General features: G+C 32.1%; 3 protein-coding genes across 4 annotated transcripts in view; all 3 read right to left on the bottom strand.

Annotated features, from left to right (window-relative positions):
* Nucleotides 1-402: 402 nt before the first annotated feature.
* On the bottom strand, nt 403-7057 carry LOC111715322 (F-box only protein 22). The gene is made up of 7 exons (XM_023490641.1): nt 6971-7057; nt 5957-6053; nt 4721-4821; nt 3456-3565; nt 1983-2104; nt 824-936; nt 403-559 (listed from the first exon to the last, which is right to left on the bottom strand). Exons 1-7 carry the CDS (start codon nt 7040-7042, stop codon nt 491-493), a joined length of 684 nt encoding a protein of 227 aa, XP_023346409.1. The 5' UTR covers nt 7043-7057; the 3' UTR covers nt 403-490.
* Nucleotides 7058-7576: 519 nt separating this feature from the next.
* On the bottom strand, nt 7577-12838 carry LOC111715321 (uncharacterized). Of its 2 annotated transcripts, none has more exons than XM_023490640.1 (8): nt 12782-12838; nt 11323-11405; nt 10953-11005; nt 10178-10268; nt 9424-9450; nt 8839-8918; nt 8166-8200; nt 7577-7645 (listed from the first exon to the last, which is right to left on the bottom strand). In XM_023490640.1, the coding sequence occupies exons 1-6, from the start codon at nt 12834-12836 to the stop codon at nt 8862-8864; spliced, it is 366 nt and encodes a 121-aa protein (XP_023346408.1). In that variant the 5' UTR covers nt 12837-12838; the 3' UTR covers nt 7577-7645; nt 8166-8200; nt 8839-8861. The 2 variants fall into 2 exon arrangements, with proteins under 2 accessions (XP_023346408.1, XP_023346407.1); XM_023490639.1 differs by having other exon boundaries at nt 7616-7645; nt 8166-8196; nt 8835-8918.
* A 282-nt stretch (nt 12839-13120) lies between these two features.
* Nucleotides 13121-21831, bottom strand: part of LOC111715319 (histone-lysine N-methyltransferase EZH2) — a 33497-nt gene continuing 24786 nt past the window's right edge. Inside the window, exons 22-26 of the mRNA XM_023490638.1 lie at nt 20032-20103; nt 19325-19405; nt 17384-17509; nt 14408-14517; nt 13121-13351 (exon numbers count right to left, since the gene is read on the bottom strand). Coding sequence (XP_023346406.1) covers nt 13315-13351; nt 14408-14517; nt 17384-17509; nt 19325-19405; nt 20032-20103 — 426 coding nt within the window. The 3' untranslated portion in view covers nt 13121-13314. The remainder of the gene's footprint in view (nt 13352-14407; nt 14518-17383; nt 17510-19324; nt 19406-20031; nt 20104-21831) is intronic.

The raw sequence follows: 21831 nt of genomic DNA, 5'->3' as shown, positions 1-21831 counted from the left end.
ATTTATTCGAATACGTTTGTACAAAAAACATCACCAGAAAAACTGCAAGACATCCATAAAACTTGAAACTAGAACAAGGATTGACATAAACTGATTTTTCCTTCATTTATTGTTTGTTGTTCATTTGCTAAAATTATGAACAGTGAAACTATGGCAAGGATTTGTTATTATTTCTTGGTCTAATGATAAAAATCTATTTATTTTAACAAACGAACAAATAAAGTTCTAATCAAAAAGGAGTTTTAAGTTATGTTTTCTCTGTATATACAGTGATAACCAGAAAACTCTGGAATAGGAAGTCGACTTTTAAACTTAAGTAGAGCATTGAACATGAGACACAGCAATTGTGCAACGTAAACAGACCCATTTTACTTAATAAGTAATTTAATAACTTTTAATAAAAGCTATATGCTTTGAATAACATCAAATACACTTCACAAATGCTATAATGTCGTCTTTCTATTCTGTAGACTGTAGAGGTAGGACATATTTATCCAGAGTAGGAGATGAAGAAAAAGATTGTTGTGTAACCATGGATAAAGTCTCTCTCCTTCACAACCTGAAAAACAATTTGACAAGTTTGAATAAAATTTCTGTTACAGTTTGATGTCATGAAAATTCTTTTCACTGAGTAAATTTGAAAACATTTTCCTACATTCTTAAAATGATTCACACAAAAAGATAATTTTGTTATTTTTTGGTGGAAATTGACTTAAATAAGCAACTTATAAATTATATATATTTTAAATTTATTTCTGAATTTAGCAAATGAGCTATCTCATATCTTCAACTATATTGGATATGTTGATAATAAAAATATCACCTGAGGTTTAGGTTTGGACGTATCCATCCCTATTTCACCATTGCCGAATATACCTATGAGGGGGATACACGGGAAAACTCGTCTAAAAGCTCTCGATTCTACGTCTTTTTTTCCTACAAACAATATACGGGGTTAACCACAAATAATGAGACCTGAAACGCTTTAATTCTTAAAAAGGTTAAACTTGACCTTTTTTACCCTATTTAGTCTTAAGTAATCATACGAAATAAAAATCGAAAAAAAATGAAAATGATTAAAGCAGTGCTTAGGAACCATTTAATTTTGATGCGGATCCGGATCCTGGATCTGCACTGGAAAAAATGGATCCGGATCCGGGTCATTTCTTTAAGATTTACTGATTTTTTTAACAAAAATAATTTTTATTTTTTTTGTTTTATTTTTTCGCTTATTTTTATCTTAAAACCATTCAGAAATGAGGAAATTTTTATAATCTCCCTTTTTTTAAAAGTTCAGATTTGGGTTTTATAAGTAAAAACGTTTTTTTTTTGTAGTTTTTGGTTGATATTTTACCCATTGCATCCGGATCCGTGGATCTGCATATTTTTGCGGATCCGGATTCTATGCACTGGATTAAAGCTATAGGGAACCATCAATGTAAAAAGAGGAATGCATATATTCCGTATTCGATGTAGGTAATCCTGTACAATGTACATGGATAACAAGAAGTGAATACCCGACTTGAGAAAGCAAGTCCTCACCTCCATGGTGTTTAATAACAGGTCCCTTATTAAAGCGCATATACAATTGACATCAGTATAACTTTTTAGTACAATTATTAAAAAGTGATTTTCTTAACAAATAGCTGTTTAACTAGAACTGTTCATTAAAATATTTTTTTCTTCATTATTTTCAAGCAAAACAATATTGGTACAATTACAGTTTGTTAAATACTTTAAAATTGAAAACTGTTCTAGCATCAACAATCTTATTTACAATCAAAGAATGAACTCCAAACTTGTAATGAACTCCAAATTAAGGTTTATGAATTGTCTAGTCGTCTAGGGTCACATAAGGGTCACATAACCAGTTGATATTATGTCATGCAAAAATCCCATTAGCACTACAAACTTGGCCTTAAAAAAGGGTTTGATAAAAAAATAATAAAATAAAGATCAAGCATCATTCCTTGGACACTTACCTCTGTATAGACCCTTTCCTCGTCCACAGCAGGCAAACATGAGAGCCAAGCAATTCTCCTCTTTGACTTTAGTCTTGTGTTCTAGTAGTCTCTTCTCTACCCCCTTCTCTGTTCTTACTTGACTAAATATACAGTTTATAGACTTCCTTGACTTTAGTTCTAGTAGTCTCTGTTCCACCCCCTTCTCTGTTCTTACTTGACTTAATATACAGTTAAAGTCTTCCTTGACATTAGTCTTGTGTTCTAGTAGTCTCTTCTAAACCCTCTTCTCTGTTCTTACTTGACTAAATATACAGTTTATAGACTTCCTTGACTTTAGTTCTAGTAGTCTCTTCTCCACCCCCTTCTCTGTTCTTACTTGACTTAATATACAGTTAAAGTCTTCCTTGACATTAGTCTTGTGTTCTAGTAGTCTCTTCTAAACCCTCTTCTCTGTTCTTACTTGACTAAATATACAGTTTATAGACTTCCTTGACTTTAGTTCTAGTAGTCTCTTCTCCACCCCCTTCTCTGTTCTTACTTGACTTAATATACAGTTAAAGTCTTCCTTGACATTAGTCTTGTGTTCTAGTAGTCTCTTCTAAACCCTCTTCTCTGTTCTTACTTGACTAAATATACAGTTTATAGACTTCCTTGACTTTAGTTCTAGTAGTCTCTTCTCCACCCCCTTCTCTGTTCTTACTTGACTTAATATACAGTTAAAGTCTTCCTTGACATTAGTCTTGTGTTCTAGTAGTCTCTTCTAAACCCTCTTCTCTGTTCTTACTTGACTAAATATACAGTTTATAGACTTCCTTGACTTTAGTTCTAGTAGTCTCTTCTCCACCCCCTTCTCTGTTCTTACTTGACTTAATATACAGTTAAAGTCTTCCTTGACATTAGTCTTGTGTTCTAGTAGTCTCTTCTAAACCCTCTTCTCTGTTCTTACTTGACTAAATATACAGTTAAAGTCTTCCTTGACTTTAGTCTTGTGTTCTAGTAGTCTCTTCTAAACCCTCTTCTCTGTTCTTACTTGACTAAATAAATATAGTTATATAAACTTCCTTGACTTAAGTCTTACTTGACTAAATATCTAGTTTATAGTCTTCCTTGTTCTTTCAGTCGTTTCTCTGTCTAGCTTGCTTGAAAAAAAGGCTTTCAAAGAACTTAGGCTTTTGTGCCATTTTAAATCCTTAATGATTATGATAAATTTAAGCGAAATAACTTTTAATAATAAAGCTTTAGCAAAAATTATTGTGAAAGAACTATCACATATTCACTATTTTACGAACAAATATATGAGGATACTTAACCCTATTCCTGCTGGGGGGGGGGGGTCAATTTGACCCCCCCCCTGTAGTTTTTTTACATAACTCAAAAAGTATTGGTCTGAGGCTGTTGAAATTTTCTGACTTTTCTTACATGTATCCTGGTTTTCAAGTACCCTAGGAGGGATAGGGTTAATTTAAAAAATCATCCCTATAAACTAGCTACCTGGAAATGAGAAGAGTAGATGACTGTATACTACCAGCAAATTTAATCCCTACAGTTAATTGATGGGGGTGCCGGGCTTCATCTTCATCAGGTTCATTTCCTTCGACTTCCTAATAAATATCAGAGATTTACCCTTCAATGATGATTAAGATATATTCTCTGTCCGTGGTTTTAAAATCTCATTTTCTTTTAAAATAGTTAAATCTCCTTACCGGATAAGGTGCTAGTTAATTTTTCAAATAAAATTTACAAAATGTTGATTCATTAAAGGTTAAGAAGGTTAGAGTATGGCAGAGTTTTGAGTGGTTAGCACCCCCCGAGCCCTCTCCCCTGGAACCATGTATCTTTTCTCCACTGCTACGCCCCCAACAACCAAATTAACCTAAAATCTTAACCCCATCCCATTAACTGAAAGCCTCTCACTTAACATCATAAATTTGTTGCATAAACGTCTACTACAGACTGGGTTCACGAGACGGGCTGGTACAAGAAAAATTTGTTGCATAAACGTGCTGGGTCTACTACAGACTGGGTTCACTAGACGGGCTGGTACAAGTAAATTTGTTGCATAAACGTCTACTACAGACTGGGTTCACTATACGGGCTGGTACAAGAAAAATTTGTTGCATAAACGTGCTGGGTCTACTACAGACTGGGTTCACTAGACGGGCTGGTACAAGTAAATTGGTTGCATAAACGTCTACTACAGACTGGGTTCACGAGACGGGCTGGTACAAGTAAATTTGTTGCATAAACATGCTGGGTCTACTACAGACTGGGTTCACTAGACGGGCTGGTACAAGTAATTTGTTGCATAAACGTCTACTAGAGACTGGGTTCACTAGACGGGCTGATACATGTAAATTTGTTGCATAAACGTCTACTAGAGACTGGGTTCACTAGACGTGCTGGTACAAGTAAATTTGTTGCATAAACGTCTACTACAGACTGGGTTCATTAGACGGGCTTGTACAAGTTAATTTGTTGCATAAATGTCTTCTACAGACTGGGTTCACTAGACGGGCTGGTACAAGTAAATTTGTTGCATAAACGTCTACTACAGACTGGGTTCACTAGACGGGCTTGTACAAGTTAATTTGTTGCATAAATGTCTTCTACAGACTGGGTTCACTAGACGGGCTGGTACAAGTAAATTTGTTGCATAAACGTCTACTACAGACTGGGTTCACTAGACGGGCTGGTACAAGTAAATGCATATGTAGTAAGATCATGCAACTATAGGACTTTTTTTTATGCACACAAACCTCTGTCTCTAAAAATCGGTCGAAGTCCACTAGTGTTGCGAGGATAGAAGATATATCAGAAGTGCTGTGAGTTGACCAGCTTAGGTCTCCTACTCCACCTCCTAAACTTATAAATTCAAATGGACTGTTTTAGACATAAAGTGGGAAGTTCGATACATCAAGGTACTACTGAAGCTTTCACTGATCAAGATTTCCTGAGATATCAATTATCTTCACTTTGAAAGTTTTTCTTTCCATTGACAAATGATACATCATTGGAAAGCTCTTATGCTTAATTTTAGAATCTGCAAAAAATTGCAAATTTGCAAAAATTGATTTTTTTAGCAAAATCCAGTTATATATATTAAAAATGTTTGCAAAAATAAAATGTCTAAAAAATGATGAAGTACACATTTTCGAAAAGCCCTTGACCATGCCATTTCAAATATACCCAAAATTTTCCAAAATTAAAATAGCCTGATGTTTAATTAATAAAAACTAAAATGTGCAAATTTCTTTTGATGAGTTCTATGCAAATAATTTGCAAAAATGTATTGGCAAAACTTGTGCAACCCGTTTTCTTATGTCATAGAAAGCTAAACATTATCAAAATCTGACAACTGAAAGTGGGTCAAAACAAAGATTTAGTTTGTTACAGGAAAAAGTAGTCATTCAGGCAGTGTGCCTGAGGACTCAGGCAGTTAGTATAAAAGCCCAGTTTTAGACCTAAAGGGAAGGCTATGGGTATTTGGGAAGTCAGATAATGTCAGGGGAGGGAGGGAGGGGGTCAGGAATAGGGTTAAGGACACCCTGCACACTACACAGGAAATAAACTTCAGATTCGTTTGATTTGTGCATGCGCGAACATGTGTAATTTGTGAAAAAGGGAAAATATATCTTTGCTACAAAATTTTTATTTAGTTTTTAACGTAAGATTATATCTAACCCTGAATATACACCTGGATGTTGTCCTTTTAATTTATATTTTAATTTTTAAATTATCGGTTGTATTTATTTGTATGCTAATCATTCATAAATTAATAACAATACAGATAGAACACTAGATGTCGACTTTTAAAGATTGATGGATTACGCGCATGCCGCGTTGAATGAAAAGACAGAGAGAGAGCATGCGTGTAACTCCTTTGGGCTTCTGCCTTAGGGTTAATGTGAACGAAAAACCCCTAAATCTTCTAAAGACGACATTCAGTGTTCTATCTGTTCTGTCTGTATTTTTAATTAATTTATGGTCTGTACCTAGGGAGAGCTGAGGACATGTTTGAAGCGCTTTCTTAATAAATTTGTTGGTTTCGCATAGACTTGGCTGGTTAGAGAGAAGAACAACAGCTTTAGTCTACAGTATCATCATTATTGTTGTAATAATTGTTTAGTGTTTCCATGTTTATTTTTTCTATCCATGCTGTTTATAAGATTGATATAAATTAGGTTGAAATTGAAAGTAGTCTTCATTATTTTGATCTAATTGCCTACCACCGTATCAAAGTTGCTATAGCTATATTCGATGTATATAATCTTTCTGTTTGTTTTTGGTATCCAATAAACATCGAAACGGCTGAACCGATCGAGATCTCGCATGACCAAAGGGAAGGTTTATGAATGATCAAAATTAAAAAATTTAGCCTCCAACAAATCCGAAAGTCATTTAGGTTTAAAAAATCCAGGTTTTTTATATAAAATCAGCTAACTTTTTTAGTTTTTGTTTTACAATGTATACAAAAAGAAAATGAGCATTGTCTTATAAATATATTCCGCCACGAGAATGAAATCATATATTTTCTATTCACGTTTATTTTTCTTTCTCGTCAAACTAACGGAACATCAAGTTTTAAAATAAAGTTGAGACTATATAATGTATAATGNGACTTGGGGGGAAACCTAAACAGCAGACAATCTACATACTACAATCTACATACTACAATCTACATACTACATTCTACATTCTACAATCTACATACTACAATCTACTTTCTACAATTTACAATCTACATACTACAATCTACTTTCTACAATTTACAATCTACAACTACAATCTACTATAATGTATAAATATATGTACCAACCATTATATAATGTATAAATATATGTACAAACCATTGTATAATGTATAAATATATGTACAAAACACTATATAATGTATAAATATACACTATTTTTTCTTAAATTCAAACGAACCATCTCTCTTGAATAAAAATATCTGAATCTTCATAAAATTTTTAACCATCATATATTTATTCCTTTATTAAATGTTACCTCAGAATTGAGCTGATTGAAAACATCCTGGTTCAGAAGAAAAAGGTAATTATTATTATAACCAAGAATCATAAAAACATGATAATTTAATTCTATTCTACAAAATTGAGTTCAATTAATTTTAACAATGTTAGTTATTGATATTGACAAAATAGGAATTTTTAGATTTAGCTGAAAGTGGAATGCAATGAATACTAATGAGACAAAAATCAATATTGGATTGACCAAGAATCATAAAAACATAATAATTTGATTCTATTCTATAAAACAGGGTTTAATTAAATTTTACAATGTTTGAATTATTGGTATTGATATTATTGATATTGACAAAATAGGAATTATCAGATTGAAAGTTGGAAGCAACGTCCTATACTTATGAGACAAAAATCAAGATTGGATTGATCAAAAAAAGCATTTGTTGACATAAAGGCTAAAATGAAGAATCGAATAAGACATGTATAAGGTATAAATATATNCATCTACATCTACATCTACATCTACATCTACATCTACATCTACATCTACATCTACATCTACATATACATCTACATCTACATCTACATCTACATCTACATCTACATCAACATCAACATCAACATCAACGAGATGGATGTATCCTACCCAAAGCCCAGCACTCTCCTTTTCATGAGACACAAGTTCTGTTGTTCCATCTGCCTAGTAAATATAAAGGCGGATTATCAGGGAGAGGGGAAGATTGGTTTTCTTCAGATAAAAACATGTTAATTTGACAGTTTTCTCTGATTTTTAAATAATTTGATGATTGGAAAAATTACTGAAAATGAAAATTATGATAATTGTATTACGTAGAGACCCTTCAGTTGGACTCCTTTCATTATTATAAACTTGACAAGATTTTTTATTGCTTTTCTGTGCGTAGTCTTCTCGTCTTTATAAACTTCATTTGTTAAAAATTCACTGATTAATCAAGATCACATAATTCCNAAACATGTTTATGTTCCGATTTTTCCAGGCCGCTAATACAAAAAAAACATCAAATGATTAGGAGGTTTTTTCAGAATTAAAAATAAGTGTTGTCAAAAAATTGAAACTTTTTGGGTTGCTTTTTTTAAGGGGAAAGGGGAGGGGGTTTAAGGGTTAAAATGGGGGAACTAGGATTTTGCAGAAGAAAATCATTCCTAAGTAGAAAATAAAAGTGTAATAAATGTTTAAGTACCTTTAAATTCTCTGTTGTACCGATAATTCCCCTGAGGATAATACTTTCATTATATGGAAAAGTTTTAATGAGATTTTTAACATTTTGACTTTGACAAATTACTTTTTAAGAGAGAATAAAGAATTCATATATAACCTGACAGCATAAGAAGAAGAAAAAAGAACTGAGAAGTATCAGAAGAGTCTGAAAACCGGATTTGAATCAGGCTTATAGAAAATAAAGTGACTGTACACGTAATTTCAAGCTACCCTCCATTTTTATAATGTTTTGGCCATTTCACAATGATACACTTTATACCTCCATTTTTTTCTTTTTTTTTCTGAAGTTCATCCTTGGTTAGACAGAGGTTTAAAGGGTACCACTGGAACTCAGACATACGACTCAATAATGAAAGGGTCATTTGAAATTACGGATTCAGTCCTGAAAGGTAGAAAGACTTTGAATCGTGATATTTAAAAAAGGAAATTAAAGTACTAAAAAAAATAGAACTAGAATAAGTTCGAGTAAGAATAAGGAGGAAATTGCGTTAAAAGCTTTAACAAGATAAAAATTAAAACGATTTTAGACTCAAAATAACAAAGTTATTTTCCTGACAGAGGTCCCGATAATCATAATAATAAAAATATTTCCTGACAGAGGTCCCGATAATCATAATAATAAAGATATTTCCTAACAGAGGTCCCGATAATTTGAGCTTCAGGAAATGTTCGTGAAAGGAGAGAAGTGTCTAAAATCCAGGAGTGTATACCCACCCTGATAATTATGATATAAACAACAACAACAACAACAACAACAACAACAACAACAACAACAACAACAACAACAGCAACAGAAACAGCAATAGCAACAGCAACAGCAACAGCTCCAACAACAACAGCTCTAGCAACAACAGGTCCAACAACAACAGGTCCAACAACAACAGCTCCAACAACAACAGCTCCAACTCCAACTCCAACTCCAACTCCAACTCCAACTCCAACTCCAACTCCAACTCCAACTCTCCTGTCAAATGCTATTTAACCAAATCCCTAATTATTTTTCTTCGATATTTAAATTTGGTAATAATAAAAAATGATAAAACAAAGTTAAAGGATATATATTGAATACTTAAAAAAATTTAAATATTTTTCTCACGGATTTTATTTATCAAAAACTACTTGTTGGTTCATTTTCCATATTAGTAATCTAATTTACTTTTACGAAAAGAAGATGCCTCCATTATTAAAAAACAAAAAACAAATTGTAAATAAATTTTTACCTTTTTGTGAGATGGGGTGTCAAAAAACTAATATTTACAAATAAACATTAATTTTTTACCATTTTCCATTTTAGTCTGATATTTTAAAAGTTTGGCTCATTACTTTCACCAAAGGCTAAATTTTGTATTCCTTGAACGCTAAATTTTATGTTAAAACTTAATTTAATATTAACTAAAGATTTTTAGGTATTTAATTAGTTGACACTTAAAAATGTGTGTTTCAAGGAATACAAGTTTTCCCTCAAATATTAGGTTAATATCCTTAGCACTACACAAAACATTACAGTTAGAAACACAAAACTTAGGAATAAAAAGACGACTTTTAGATTCAAGTTAGACTTTTAATAATGAACATGAGAGTTATTGTAAAGTGAAAGCGGACCGACTTCACTAAATAAGTGATTTAGTAAGTTACTTGTAAAACTTTGTAAAAACATCAAATACACTTAGGTATTGTTATAATGCCGTCTTCATGTAAGACAGTTTTATGGTTCTAACTGTAGATTATACCCTATCCAGCTTTTCTACGGTTAATATTTTTTTACCCTCCATTTCTCGAGTTGACTGAAAATATTTATTTTGTTACCTTCAGAGGAAAACCTCATTTGGCAATTTCATTATAATTTTTCCCCCAGACGAAGGTTTAAAGAGATTAAGTGTGAATCAATAGAGGGCTACTTAAAATAACATAACAATTACTTTCAATAAAGATAAAGAAATTATATTGATCAAGGATTTAAATGTAAATATGTTCCTCCGGATGTTTATAGTCCCAGGGATACTTGGAATCCTTCTTAGAGTAATTCTCCTTTATTCCTTCCCAGTAGAAGGACTTGGGGGGAAACCTAAACAGCAGACAATCTACATACTACAATCTACATACTACAATCTACATACTACATTCTACATACTACAATCTACATACTACATTCTACATTCTACAATCTACATACTACAATCTACTTTCTACAATTTACAATCTACATACTACAATCTACTTTCTACAATTTACCATCTACAGATACAATCTACTATCCTAGACAGCAGACAATCTACATAATATACTACAATCTACTTTCTACAATTTACTTTCTACAATTTACTATCTACACCTACAATCTACTATCTTTTTCCTATCATCTACATTACTATACAATATCTTCAATGTACTTTCTCCTATCTATCAACTATCTGCATACTTCAATCTACCATCTACATTCTAAATACTAAAATGCAGTATCTAACATCTGACATGTATCATGTATCATGTATCATCTAAGAACCAACCCTCCAGCATCTTGCATCTACCCACAAACACAAACATCCTGCATCTATCATCGAGAATCTAACACTTTACATCTAAAATAGATCATGTTTTATCTAGCATTTACTTTTTTAGCATATAGCATCTAGAAAATGCCCTGTATAGCATCTAAATCTATTGTGAAGGTCTAGACTACATATATTATTATTATTACGGATAGAGAAGCTACAGTAAACATTCCACAACAAAAGTGCGAAAATCTTACCGCTCTCTTTCTCTGCAGATAATGTTTGCAACATCTTTCCAATTTTGGCAAACCTAAAATACATTTTTATTGCAAAATAAAACAGTTTCTAATCATATTAATCTATTTATTGAGAGCTTTGCTGAAACAATTTAACCATAACGAAACCTAAGAGAAGAAAAGGGATTCGTAATTTTTTTTCTCGACCAACAAAAATGTAAAAAGTTATTTCAAATCTATCAAAAATAAGAACAAATCTATTAAACAATGAACAATGTACATGCAAAGAAGATGTGCTCTCAGTTAAACTGTTAAAAGACCCTTAAAATTTCGAAGATAATTTCAAAACTAACAATAAAAACTGACGCGAAGCGAAAAATGTTATTTTTACCTGTTTACACTGTTTTAGTTGATGCATGGGAAGATGTGCAAGAATAAGTTTAATAATACTGTATTGCGAGGCTAACACCGGCCCTGCACATTTCCAGTTTTTAAAGATTTTGGAGAAATAATGTACAGTGTACAGATACCACCAGAAAACAATGGAATAGGAGGACACAATTATAGATTCACCGACAAAGGGTCAAACGACCCAGGGTCAAACGACACAGGGTCAAACGACACAGGGTCAAACGACACAGGATCAAACGACACAGGGTCAAACGACACAGGATCAAACGACACAGGGTCAAACGACACAGGGTCAAACGACACAGGGTCAAATGTTTGACCCTTTGTCGTTTGACCCTGTGTCGTTTGACCCTGGGTCGTTTGACCCTTTGTCGGTGAATCATATTATAGCATACTCAAGTGTATTTGATGATGTTACAAAAGAAATATATTACCAGTAAGTTATTAAATCAAGTTAAATGAGTCTGTTTAAACTAGGACCTACAGCTGTCGTAGGTCCTAAGTTTCATAGGACGGAAATGCCGTAGGACCAAAGTAGCATTAGCGTCATGTATTTAAATCTTTTTTTAATAATTGATTTAAAATTTCTTACTCTATCTTTCTATTAAATAGGCTAAAAAAATTCGAATTTTTTTTCCACGGGCAACGCCGGCCATTTCTGAATCAGGAACATTGTGTGCTAACAATTTCAATCACTTCATTTATGCACAGGCTTGCTTTTAACAAAAATATTATTCTTTCAGTAGAAGCTTTCATTTTAGAAAGGAAAAATATTGCCGGAGAATTTCCATAAATAAGGTTTATGTTCTATTTCATGAGATATCTCCAGATTAAGTCATTAATTTAAATTTGTTCATGTCGTTTCATTATTTTGAAACTAACGCGAAGGAACAGTAGAGATTGTAAAATTTTAAAACATTTAAAAAAAAATTAAAAACAGTATGTTCTAATGATTAAAGAATTTGTGAAGGTGAATAGGAGCGAATTTAAATGAAACATGAAAACTTAAAATTAAGATTCTTAAGGATTATTTTCTTGAAAAATTGACTCATTGAATATCCATTTATTTTGACCAAATATAGTTTGCTACAAACGGACGGAGGACTTATTTGTTAAGCTAACAGTGCTAACCAGAACACACTTCAGGTCTTCGTTTAACTATTACCATTATTTTTAACATTGCAGCAAGGACCCTGAACTATATTGCAATATAAATACAACAGTTAATAAGTGATATGTCCGATTCACTTTTGAATTCAACTAACTTTCAAAATTTGTTCTCTAGAATAAAGCTTTCGTTTTCATGGGCCCAACTGTGAATCTGACATGCCATCTATTAAATGGAGGATCACTTAAGATTACATCTCAAGGCCTTTTAGTTCAAATCTTTTGACCAAACACAACAAGGCCTTTTAGACAAAACGAAAAAAAACTGTTTCCTTTACAATCTTGAATCAATCCCTCTGTCGTCTCGTCTCCTGCCGGTTCCTCCATTTTCTTCTGAAACCAAACAAATGTTTTCAAAACATTGAATATACTTGAAAATATTTACATATCATTATTTATGTTATTTCATATATTTAAAAGTACAGATTGGTAAATTAACAAATAACGTGGATTAAAATATTATATTTTTTAAAATGCATTCTTTCTAAAACTAACTTTTTTCGCTTTTAACATGAAAATAATTTAGTTTTACACCTTGTATTTTTCTGATTTATGTGTCTAAAAATATACACAAAATAGTTTATGGTTTCAGAAAAAGAATTATGCCCGACAGTAAAACCTAAGTTTGTGACAAAGACTTAATTCCTTAGAAGAAATGAATTTGTTTAGAACAGAATCGTAAGACATATGTTTCAAAATGATTAAAAAGAGACATCTATCATTGTTTAAAGAACTATAGTTTCAGATTAGCGGATTTTCAAAAACTGTTTTACAAGTATAGTTCCAGATTGGTGGATTTTCTTGTTTATAGGAACTCCATTTCTCGTTCAATACCAACGAACCTAGATGAATCAGCATGTTAAAAACTTAGAAATAGATAATACTTGTTTATGATTGTTAATTCTATTTATGATTTTCTTATTATGAGCCCCCCCCCCCCCCTCCCAGGACAAATTACTACAATCGCACAGTGTCCGTTTTCTTATAAAGAAACGTAGCTTAACTTATAGCCGTACAAAATAAAATTTTTTTTAATCCATGATGTTTCTTAACATAAAGCGGAAACTTAATAATTAATGAAAGAAAAAGATTGATTTCCTTATGATGAAAAATAAAGTTTTTTTTTCAAAAAATTTAATTTATGCAATTTAATGTGCTTTTTGCATTTTCCCTTTAATTTAAGTTTAGAAAGCGAAACAAATTTAAACATTTAGGGAAGAAAACCTAAATATCTAATAGATTTTTTTTTAAATATTTTAGCTTCAGATTTCTTTTCTTCTCCGCGAAAGATGGAATTGAGCTGCTGGGGGGTGGAAGTAAAAATATACACTCTAAATCAAACATAAGAGAAAATTTATTCAGTTTTTTTCCAATTAATTTAATTAAGTTAAAAAATCTAACAAAATAATCAAGTTGTGAGTGCAAAGAGAATTATTTAACATTCTTAGAATCCTCCAAACTCTATTCAAGAAACATTAAATTCGACGTTTATCTGAAAATAATTTAATGTTTTTCTACTTTCTGATAATCTTAACAAGGAGTTGGGGAAATAATTTCTTTTTAGAGAGCTTTCGAGTATTTATCTTTCTTGTCTAATTATATTGAACAGAGAGTATTTAGATATATAGAATTATTTATCTAATTTATTGAACAGAGAGTATCTGGATATAAAGAACTTATGTCTAATTATATTGAACAGAGAGTATTCAGATATATAGAATTATTTATCTAATTTATTGAACAGAGAGTATTTGGATATAAAGAACTTATGTCTAATTATATTGAACAGAGAGTATTCAGATATATAGAATTATTTGTCAAATTATATTAAAAAAGTTACATTTAAAATTCCAAATTTCCTTCATCAACTCCCAAAAAAAAACTATTTACTGTCTAACCTGAGCTGTTCTGTTGGACCGTATCTATAATCAAAGAATAATTCCTCTCCAGGTTGAATATATCGCTTAGCAAATATTCCAATACGGTGATCCCCGTTCACCATGAGAACCTGCAAACAATTGGATCTTAAAGGGAGTGTAAACGTATTTCCAAGTTACCCTTCATGCAAAAATGGCATTGCCCGAATTAAGACGTTACTCTTCACAGCTTTTTCTCATCAAGAATGAATTCTTTAAACTAATAGTTTTCATTTGCGGTTACTCTGCGAGAGTGACATGTCCGTTCCTTGTTTAGGGAGATTGGAGAAACTCACAGCATTAAACACTTTCCGAGTCAGACGGTGTCTTTACATTTTGTTCAGACTTAGGTTTAAAGGAAAGCGTTGTAAAACGTGTATTGCCATCTTTGCATGAAGGGTCACTTGAAATTTCGTCTCGATTCGGCCATCTCCTGAATACTCTAAAGAGACTGTAGTTGGAATTTCAATTGACCCTCCATTAAAAGAGGGCCATGCCCGATTCACAGCAGTACCCTTTTAACAGCTATCTGAAAATAATGTGGAAGATATTGTTGTTTTTTTTCTAACTTGAACAGTATTCAATTCAAACAATGTTTTCATGTGCACCGTTATAAACATGCCTTCCTGTAAATGAACCGGTTTTTTTCTGTTAATTTGTAGCATCATGTTTTCACACGAAAAACGTTAATATATTGCTAATTCTAAAATGAAAAGTTTTATATTTTATTTCAGAATGGCTGACACATGATTTCCTTAAAGTATGATCCCCGTTTACCATGAGAACCTGCAAACAATGGGATCTTAAAGGGAGTGTAAGCGTATTTTCAAGTTAACCTTCATGTAAAGATGGCAATGCCCGAATTAAGACGTTACTCTTCACAGCTTTATCTAATCAAGAATGAATTCTTTAAATTATTAGGTTTCATTTGCGGTTGTTCTGCGAGAGTGACATGTCCTATCTTGTTAATTCTAAAATGAAAACTTTTATACTTTATTTTAGAATCGCTGACACATGATTTCCTTGAAGTACGATAATTTTAGATGTTATTGGACTGTTGTTACTGAAAAAACGTTTATATAGTGTCCTTGCAAAGGTATCATCCTTTCCGCTGAAACTTGAAACGATAAATCGACTTCTTCTCCGGTCATAGATATCTTTAAACCCATTTTGGGCAAAAACGTCGATACCGACATCTAACTTTGCGACACCCTGTGCCATAATTTCTCAAATACATTAGTATAGACTCACTTTATCATAAGTCTCTCAGAGTTAACAAAATGCAATAATAGGGCGAAAATATAGAAAAAAGTAAAACAGGGTATAATTGTTTAGTTTTTATCAATTTTATTTTCAATCTCTTTGATTTTTTTGTATCAATATTTAGTGAATTTTTATTTTACATTGATATTTGATCAACGTTTATCTCTCTGAGTCTTCAATCTAAATAATCTTTTATAAGCCTACAGAAAAAGCATTGAGTGACAAACCATACAAATACAGCAATAAATCCACTCAGGCATTAAAAAACTGTGGCAAGGAACCCATACATTACATTATACGATATCAACCATAACCGAACATAAATAATCAAGATTCATATAAATATAAGCATAATTACCGCAGTGGTCCTAGAATTTCACACGGTTTTAATAATCGACGAACATTACATGAAATACAAATATATACTAAGGTAGAATCTGCTCGCTTCCACGCAGAAAACTTGCGCATGCGTAGTCGGACTGTAAACAGCTTCTAAAACTAGTTCTTTACAATACGTTCTGTACAGATCCTCAGGGAGAACTCAGAGATTCGCAGGGGTATCACATAGACTTTATGAACGCAGCGTAGCTCGCGTAACAATCAGTTTGAGTTAGATTTTCATTACCAGTTGTAAGTCCGTCGATGACGATATCGACGTTTTCGGAAATGATACTCTATAAAAACATCGATATCGACGTTTTCGAATTTCAAATAAACAAAGATGTATGACAGAATTATTCAAATTATAAATTCTTGAAAAAGTCTTGTTGCTTGTTAAGATTCCCCGCCTACCCCCACGCCCCCTTCCTCTTGCTCTCAGTACCTCCCAGGGCTCAACATGAAAGCCTTTTTTCTTCTTTTGTTTCATATTTTCTCATTTTAAAAAAATATTAGGTGAAGATTTGAGATTTTCTTGCTAAACCATGCTGACTCCCCACATCACCCTAACCCACTGCCTCTATGAAACTATTTAAAAATAATATGGAATTTATTTGTACACATCTCAGGGGATACATTTTTTGTTTTTCTGTTATAAAATACCGTTTGTCATATATAATTTACTTGGGTATCAGATAATCATCAATTCTAAAAGAACAATTTATTATTTTTTTTCTTCAAAAAGTTAATATTAACTATCGTTATTTTACATAAATTCCGAAAACGTCGATATCGACGTCTGTCCATAGCCCAAAATATGAAAAAAGTTTTAAATGTCCCATATAAATTGGATCAAATGTATTAGTGTTTAAATTTTTTTTGCCTATTCTGAGGAACAAATTTGCTCTCGCCTATAATGGGCTAATCCCAATGAATTGCTAATATGGTAGTTAGTGTACCATGAAATTACCCAAATAAGTGAACGGTCCCTTTAAGGTTAATTATTCTAAAATCAAATTAGAAGAAACCATTTTACAATAAAAGTGAAAGTCATATTTCCATTTTTCACTTAAGACAAAGGAACAACTGTACGGCTTTAAATGAATAATAAACGTCGAAATGTTGTAAAAAATATTGAAAAAAATTAACAAAAAAACATAAATCTATGGAAGGGATTCCGAAAAAAGAACTAGTTTATGAAAAACAAGATAAAAATGAAAGATATAATAACCAGTAAACAATTAATTTACAGAAAGAATGAAATTAAAAAAAATACAATATAGATTATAGAATAAAGATGACCAAATGGTTTTCTACCTTAGCGCAGCAGTTAGGATTGATGGAATGGTTTGCGAATCTAATCTTGTTTCCTTTTCTTGTAGCATCCACTACATACTCATTATTCAGGTTAAACAGGAAGGAACACATGTACTTATCATAAACCTAAACAGGAACACATTTACTTATCATATACCTAAACAGGAACACATGTACTTATCATATACCTAAATAGGAACATATGTACTTATCATATACCTATAGAGGACACATGTACTTATCATACACCTGAACAGGAACACATGTACTTATCATACACCTGAACAGGAACACATGTACTTATCATATACCTAAATAGGAACACATGTACTTATCATATACCTAAACAGGAACACATGTACTTATCATATAACTAAACAGGAACACATGTACTTATCATATAACTAAACAAAAACACATGTACTTATCATATAACTAAACAAAAACACATGAACTTATCATTTACCTAAGCAAGAACACATGTACTTAGCATACACCTAAACAAAAACATATGAACTTATCATATATTTAAACAGGAACACATGAACTGCCCATATACCTAAACAGGAGTACACGTACTTATCACATATCCAGACAGGAGTATATGTACTTATCCTAAATATAAACAGGAACAAATGTACTTATCATACACCTAAACTGTGTTCTTTTATACTGTATAATTTTCATTCTACAACTGTAATGTCCAGGCTTTTATCACATGTTAACAGATGGGTTCAACGACAGAGAGCAAAATATTAGGAAATCCAAGGATTCTAGATATCAAATATTTAGGTTTATAACATAATCCGGATGACAAGATGAACATCCGGATCTATAAATTGTCCTGATAAAGTGGGAATCCGGATGCATTACATGAGAAAAAATGGATTCGAATCCATGTATTCAAGAGGAAAGATTTATCCAGATCCATGTATTTTCGAGAGGAAAAATGGATCCGGATCTATGGCTTATCTAAGGAGAAAAATGAATCCGGATCCATTTATTGTCATGAGAAAAAATGAACCCTCATAAATGAATTGTCATGAGAAGAAATGAATCTGGATCCAGGTATTGCCAGGAGGAAATATTAATCCGGATCCATGTATTGTCAGGAGGAAATATTAATCCGTATCCATGTATTGTTAGTAGGAAAAATTAATCCGGATCCATGTATTGTCAGAAAATAAAATTAATCCGGATCCATGTATTGTTAGGAGGAAAAATTATTCCGGATCCATGTATTGTAAGGAGATAAAATTAATCCGGATCCATGTATTGTTGGGAGGAAAAATTAATCCGGATCTATGTATTGCCAGGAGGAAAAATTAATCCGGATCCATGTATTGCCAGGAGGAAAAATGGATCCGGATCCATGTATTGCCAGGAGGAAAAATGGATCCGGATCTATGTATTGCCAGGAGGAAAAACGAACCCGATTCCATAAATTGTCCCGAGTGAAACCCGGATCCTGGTAAGATCCTGAGAAAAAAAATGTATCTGGTTCGAGTTCATCAATATTTTTTCCAAGTTTTAACAATATCCTTTTCTAAAGAATAACCTTAGAGCTTGTTAAGTTTTCGAAAAATTTTAATTTATCATGATTTTTCCTTGGTGTGAGGTGTTAACATGCAAAAACAAGAATGTAAAGATTAAAGTTTTAAGTTTACATATTTAATATATCTATATCTTAAATACCTCTAAAATATTTGACCTTTCCGCACCTATCCGGCCAATTCTTTAATGTGTTACCTTTCCGCACCTATCCACCCAGTTCTTTAATGTGTTACCTTTCCGCACCTATCCACCCAGTTCTTTAATGGGTTACCTTTCCGCGCCTATCCGCCCAGTTCTTTAATGTGTTACCTTTCCGCGCCAACCCTCTCAGTTCTTATAAATTTTTAACCTATCTACGCCACTCCGCCGGACTCTTAAATACTTTACCTTTCCGCGCCTATCCGCCTCATCTTGAGATATTATCTCCCCACAATACTCTGATATGAACTCGTTTTTCAGCGCTGAATCCTGAATACCAAAATAGTCATATTTATAAAAATTATGTTAAATGAAGGGACGGTAGGCTTAACTTTAAGCGACCCTCCATGTGAAGAGGTAATGCTCAATACACAGGGGTAGCTTTGAAACCACAATCTGATCAAAAATGTTGAAGATACCGTCGTTTTTCCGACTCAATTAGTGATTATTTCTGGGATTTTTTTAGTTGCTTCTTATTAACAAGGAATTCGCATTGCGCCAATGAAAATAAACAGTTTAAAGAAATTTTTTTTTTATGTATAATTCATACTTAATCAGAAAAAGCTTTTAAGGGTACCGTTGTAAATCAAACACTGCCATCTTTGCATGAAGGGGCACTTGGAATTACGCTTACAGTCCCTTTAAAATCTTCATTTCAAGAATTGAATATAGGCAGAAAAAAAATATGCAGGAAAATCCTTTAAACCAGCTTAAACAAAGGATGAATGAAATACACATATTTTTTCTCTCTGAAAATTTATTCTTTTTTATTGGTTTCCTTGCTGTTTACAAGCTAGAATCAGGACGACATTATACTCATTGTTATTCAGATAAGTGTTGAAAGAGAACCATTGTGAATCGAACATTTTTCATTAAAAAATAGACTTTGTTTGTTCCTTAATGAATATCCCCCATCCTGCCACGTCAGAGGGAGCCATAAACAGTTTCTTTCCTAATCCTCTCTGCACCTAAACACAATATATATCAAAATATTATCATGATACAATATTTTATATTTTTATCAAACTAATCCAATCCAATCCAATCCAATCCAATCCGACTTTTAGGAACATCCTACTTCCAAACTTCTGAGTCAAATGATTTTGGCATCCCGGATCCGCAAAAATATGTGGATTCACTGATCAGGATCCAAGAGGCAAAAAAAGAAGAAAGATAATTTGAAAATTTTTCTTCTGTTAAATTTTTTTAGTAAATCTTAAAAAATTGTTTATGACTTGGATTCGGATCCATTTTTTCCAGTGCAGATCCAGGATCCGGATCCGCATAAAAATTCAATGAATCCTAAGCACTGGATTCAACTAATTGCTTTAGGTACTCCAGGCGCACTTACTTCAAATAAATTGTGACTGTTGTTCACTATTCTTACAGATTTCGATGTGATTAAACATATGATTGTTGATTATATCTTTTATTGATCATATCTCAAGCGATACATTTATTTCTATTTTGAAATGAGGATAAAAATTGTTCTTATAATATGCAGTTTAGATGGTTTGGTTTGGTTTGGTTGGCCTTTTTATCTAATTCTTAACTCTCTGTTGGAGATTTGTAACAATGTCGACAATGATAAAAGAAAAAAAATCAATCATTTTCCCTTTGATGTGTGTTGGATAAGATTATCTCTAGATCTTGATTGAAAAATACAGAACAAAATAAATCAAATATATGACAGGAGGGGGGGGGGGGAGTGCTCTTCAATTCCTTTCAAGTGTTATAAAATAAATATAAAAAACAATATTCCATTGTAGGGTTTTCCTCATAATGCTAAACCTTAAATATATTGAGAATAAAGAAATTCTCACATTTTTAACGAATATTTGAAATATTTTTGAATAAAAATTCTAATTTCTATGGTAGCCTTGTGTAACAGATAGAAAGTGCATTATGAACAGATAGAAAGTGCATTGTGAACAGATGGAAAGTGCATTGTTAACAGATAGAAAGTGCATTGTGAACAGATAGAAAGTTCATTGTGAACAGATGAAAAGTGCATTGTGAACAGATAGAAAGTGCATTGTGAACAGATGTAAAGTGCATTGTGAACAGATGGAAAGTGTATTGTGAACAAATGGAAAGTTTTTATTCGACCTTCAATTATCATCATTTATTATTTTACATACTTAAAAAACAGCTTTGCATTAATTGTTCTAATCAAGTATTTTTAATAAAATCTTTCTTTGATATTTAACAAACCATATAAAATACAGTTGTACAATTTTACAGTTGTATATTACTTTTAATGTACAGACTTAATATTGCGAATGTTTGAAAACTCAATTTAAAGTTTATTTCATGCATGGAAACTTTTAAGATAGATGACTAAATACTTTTAAACTATATCAAGCTTATTCGTATTTGACTTGTAATAATAGGGAGCAATCATGAAATATTAAATGGGAAAGGAACACATAATCATGAAAATATGATATTTCTACAGGATATCTTGGATATATCTAGATTAACATAGTTCTTACCATAACATTTCTACAGGATATCTTGGACATATCTAGATTATAATAGTTCTTACCATAACATTTCTACTGGATATCTTGGATATATCTAGATTATAATAGTTCTTACCATAACATTTCTACAGGATTTCTTGGATATATCTACATGATAATAGTGCTTACCCATAACATTTCTACAGGATATCTTGGATATATCTAGATGAT

Source organism: Eurytemora carolleeae, unplaced genomic scaffold (genome assembly GCF_000591075.1).
Source record: "Eurytemora carolleeae unplaced genomic scaffold, Eaff_2.0 scaffold1585, whole genome shotgun sequence".
NCBI lineage: Eukaryota > Metazoa > Arthropoda > Copepoda > Calanoida > Temoridae > Eurytemora > Eurytemora carolleeae.
The sequence above is the reverse complement of the archived record's forward strand: the minus strand, read 5'-3'. Positions and strand labels throughout refer to the sequence as shown.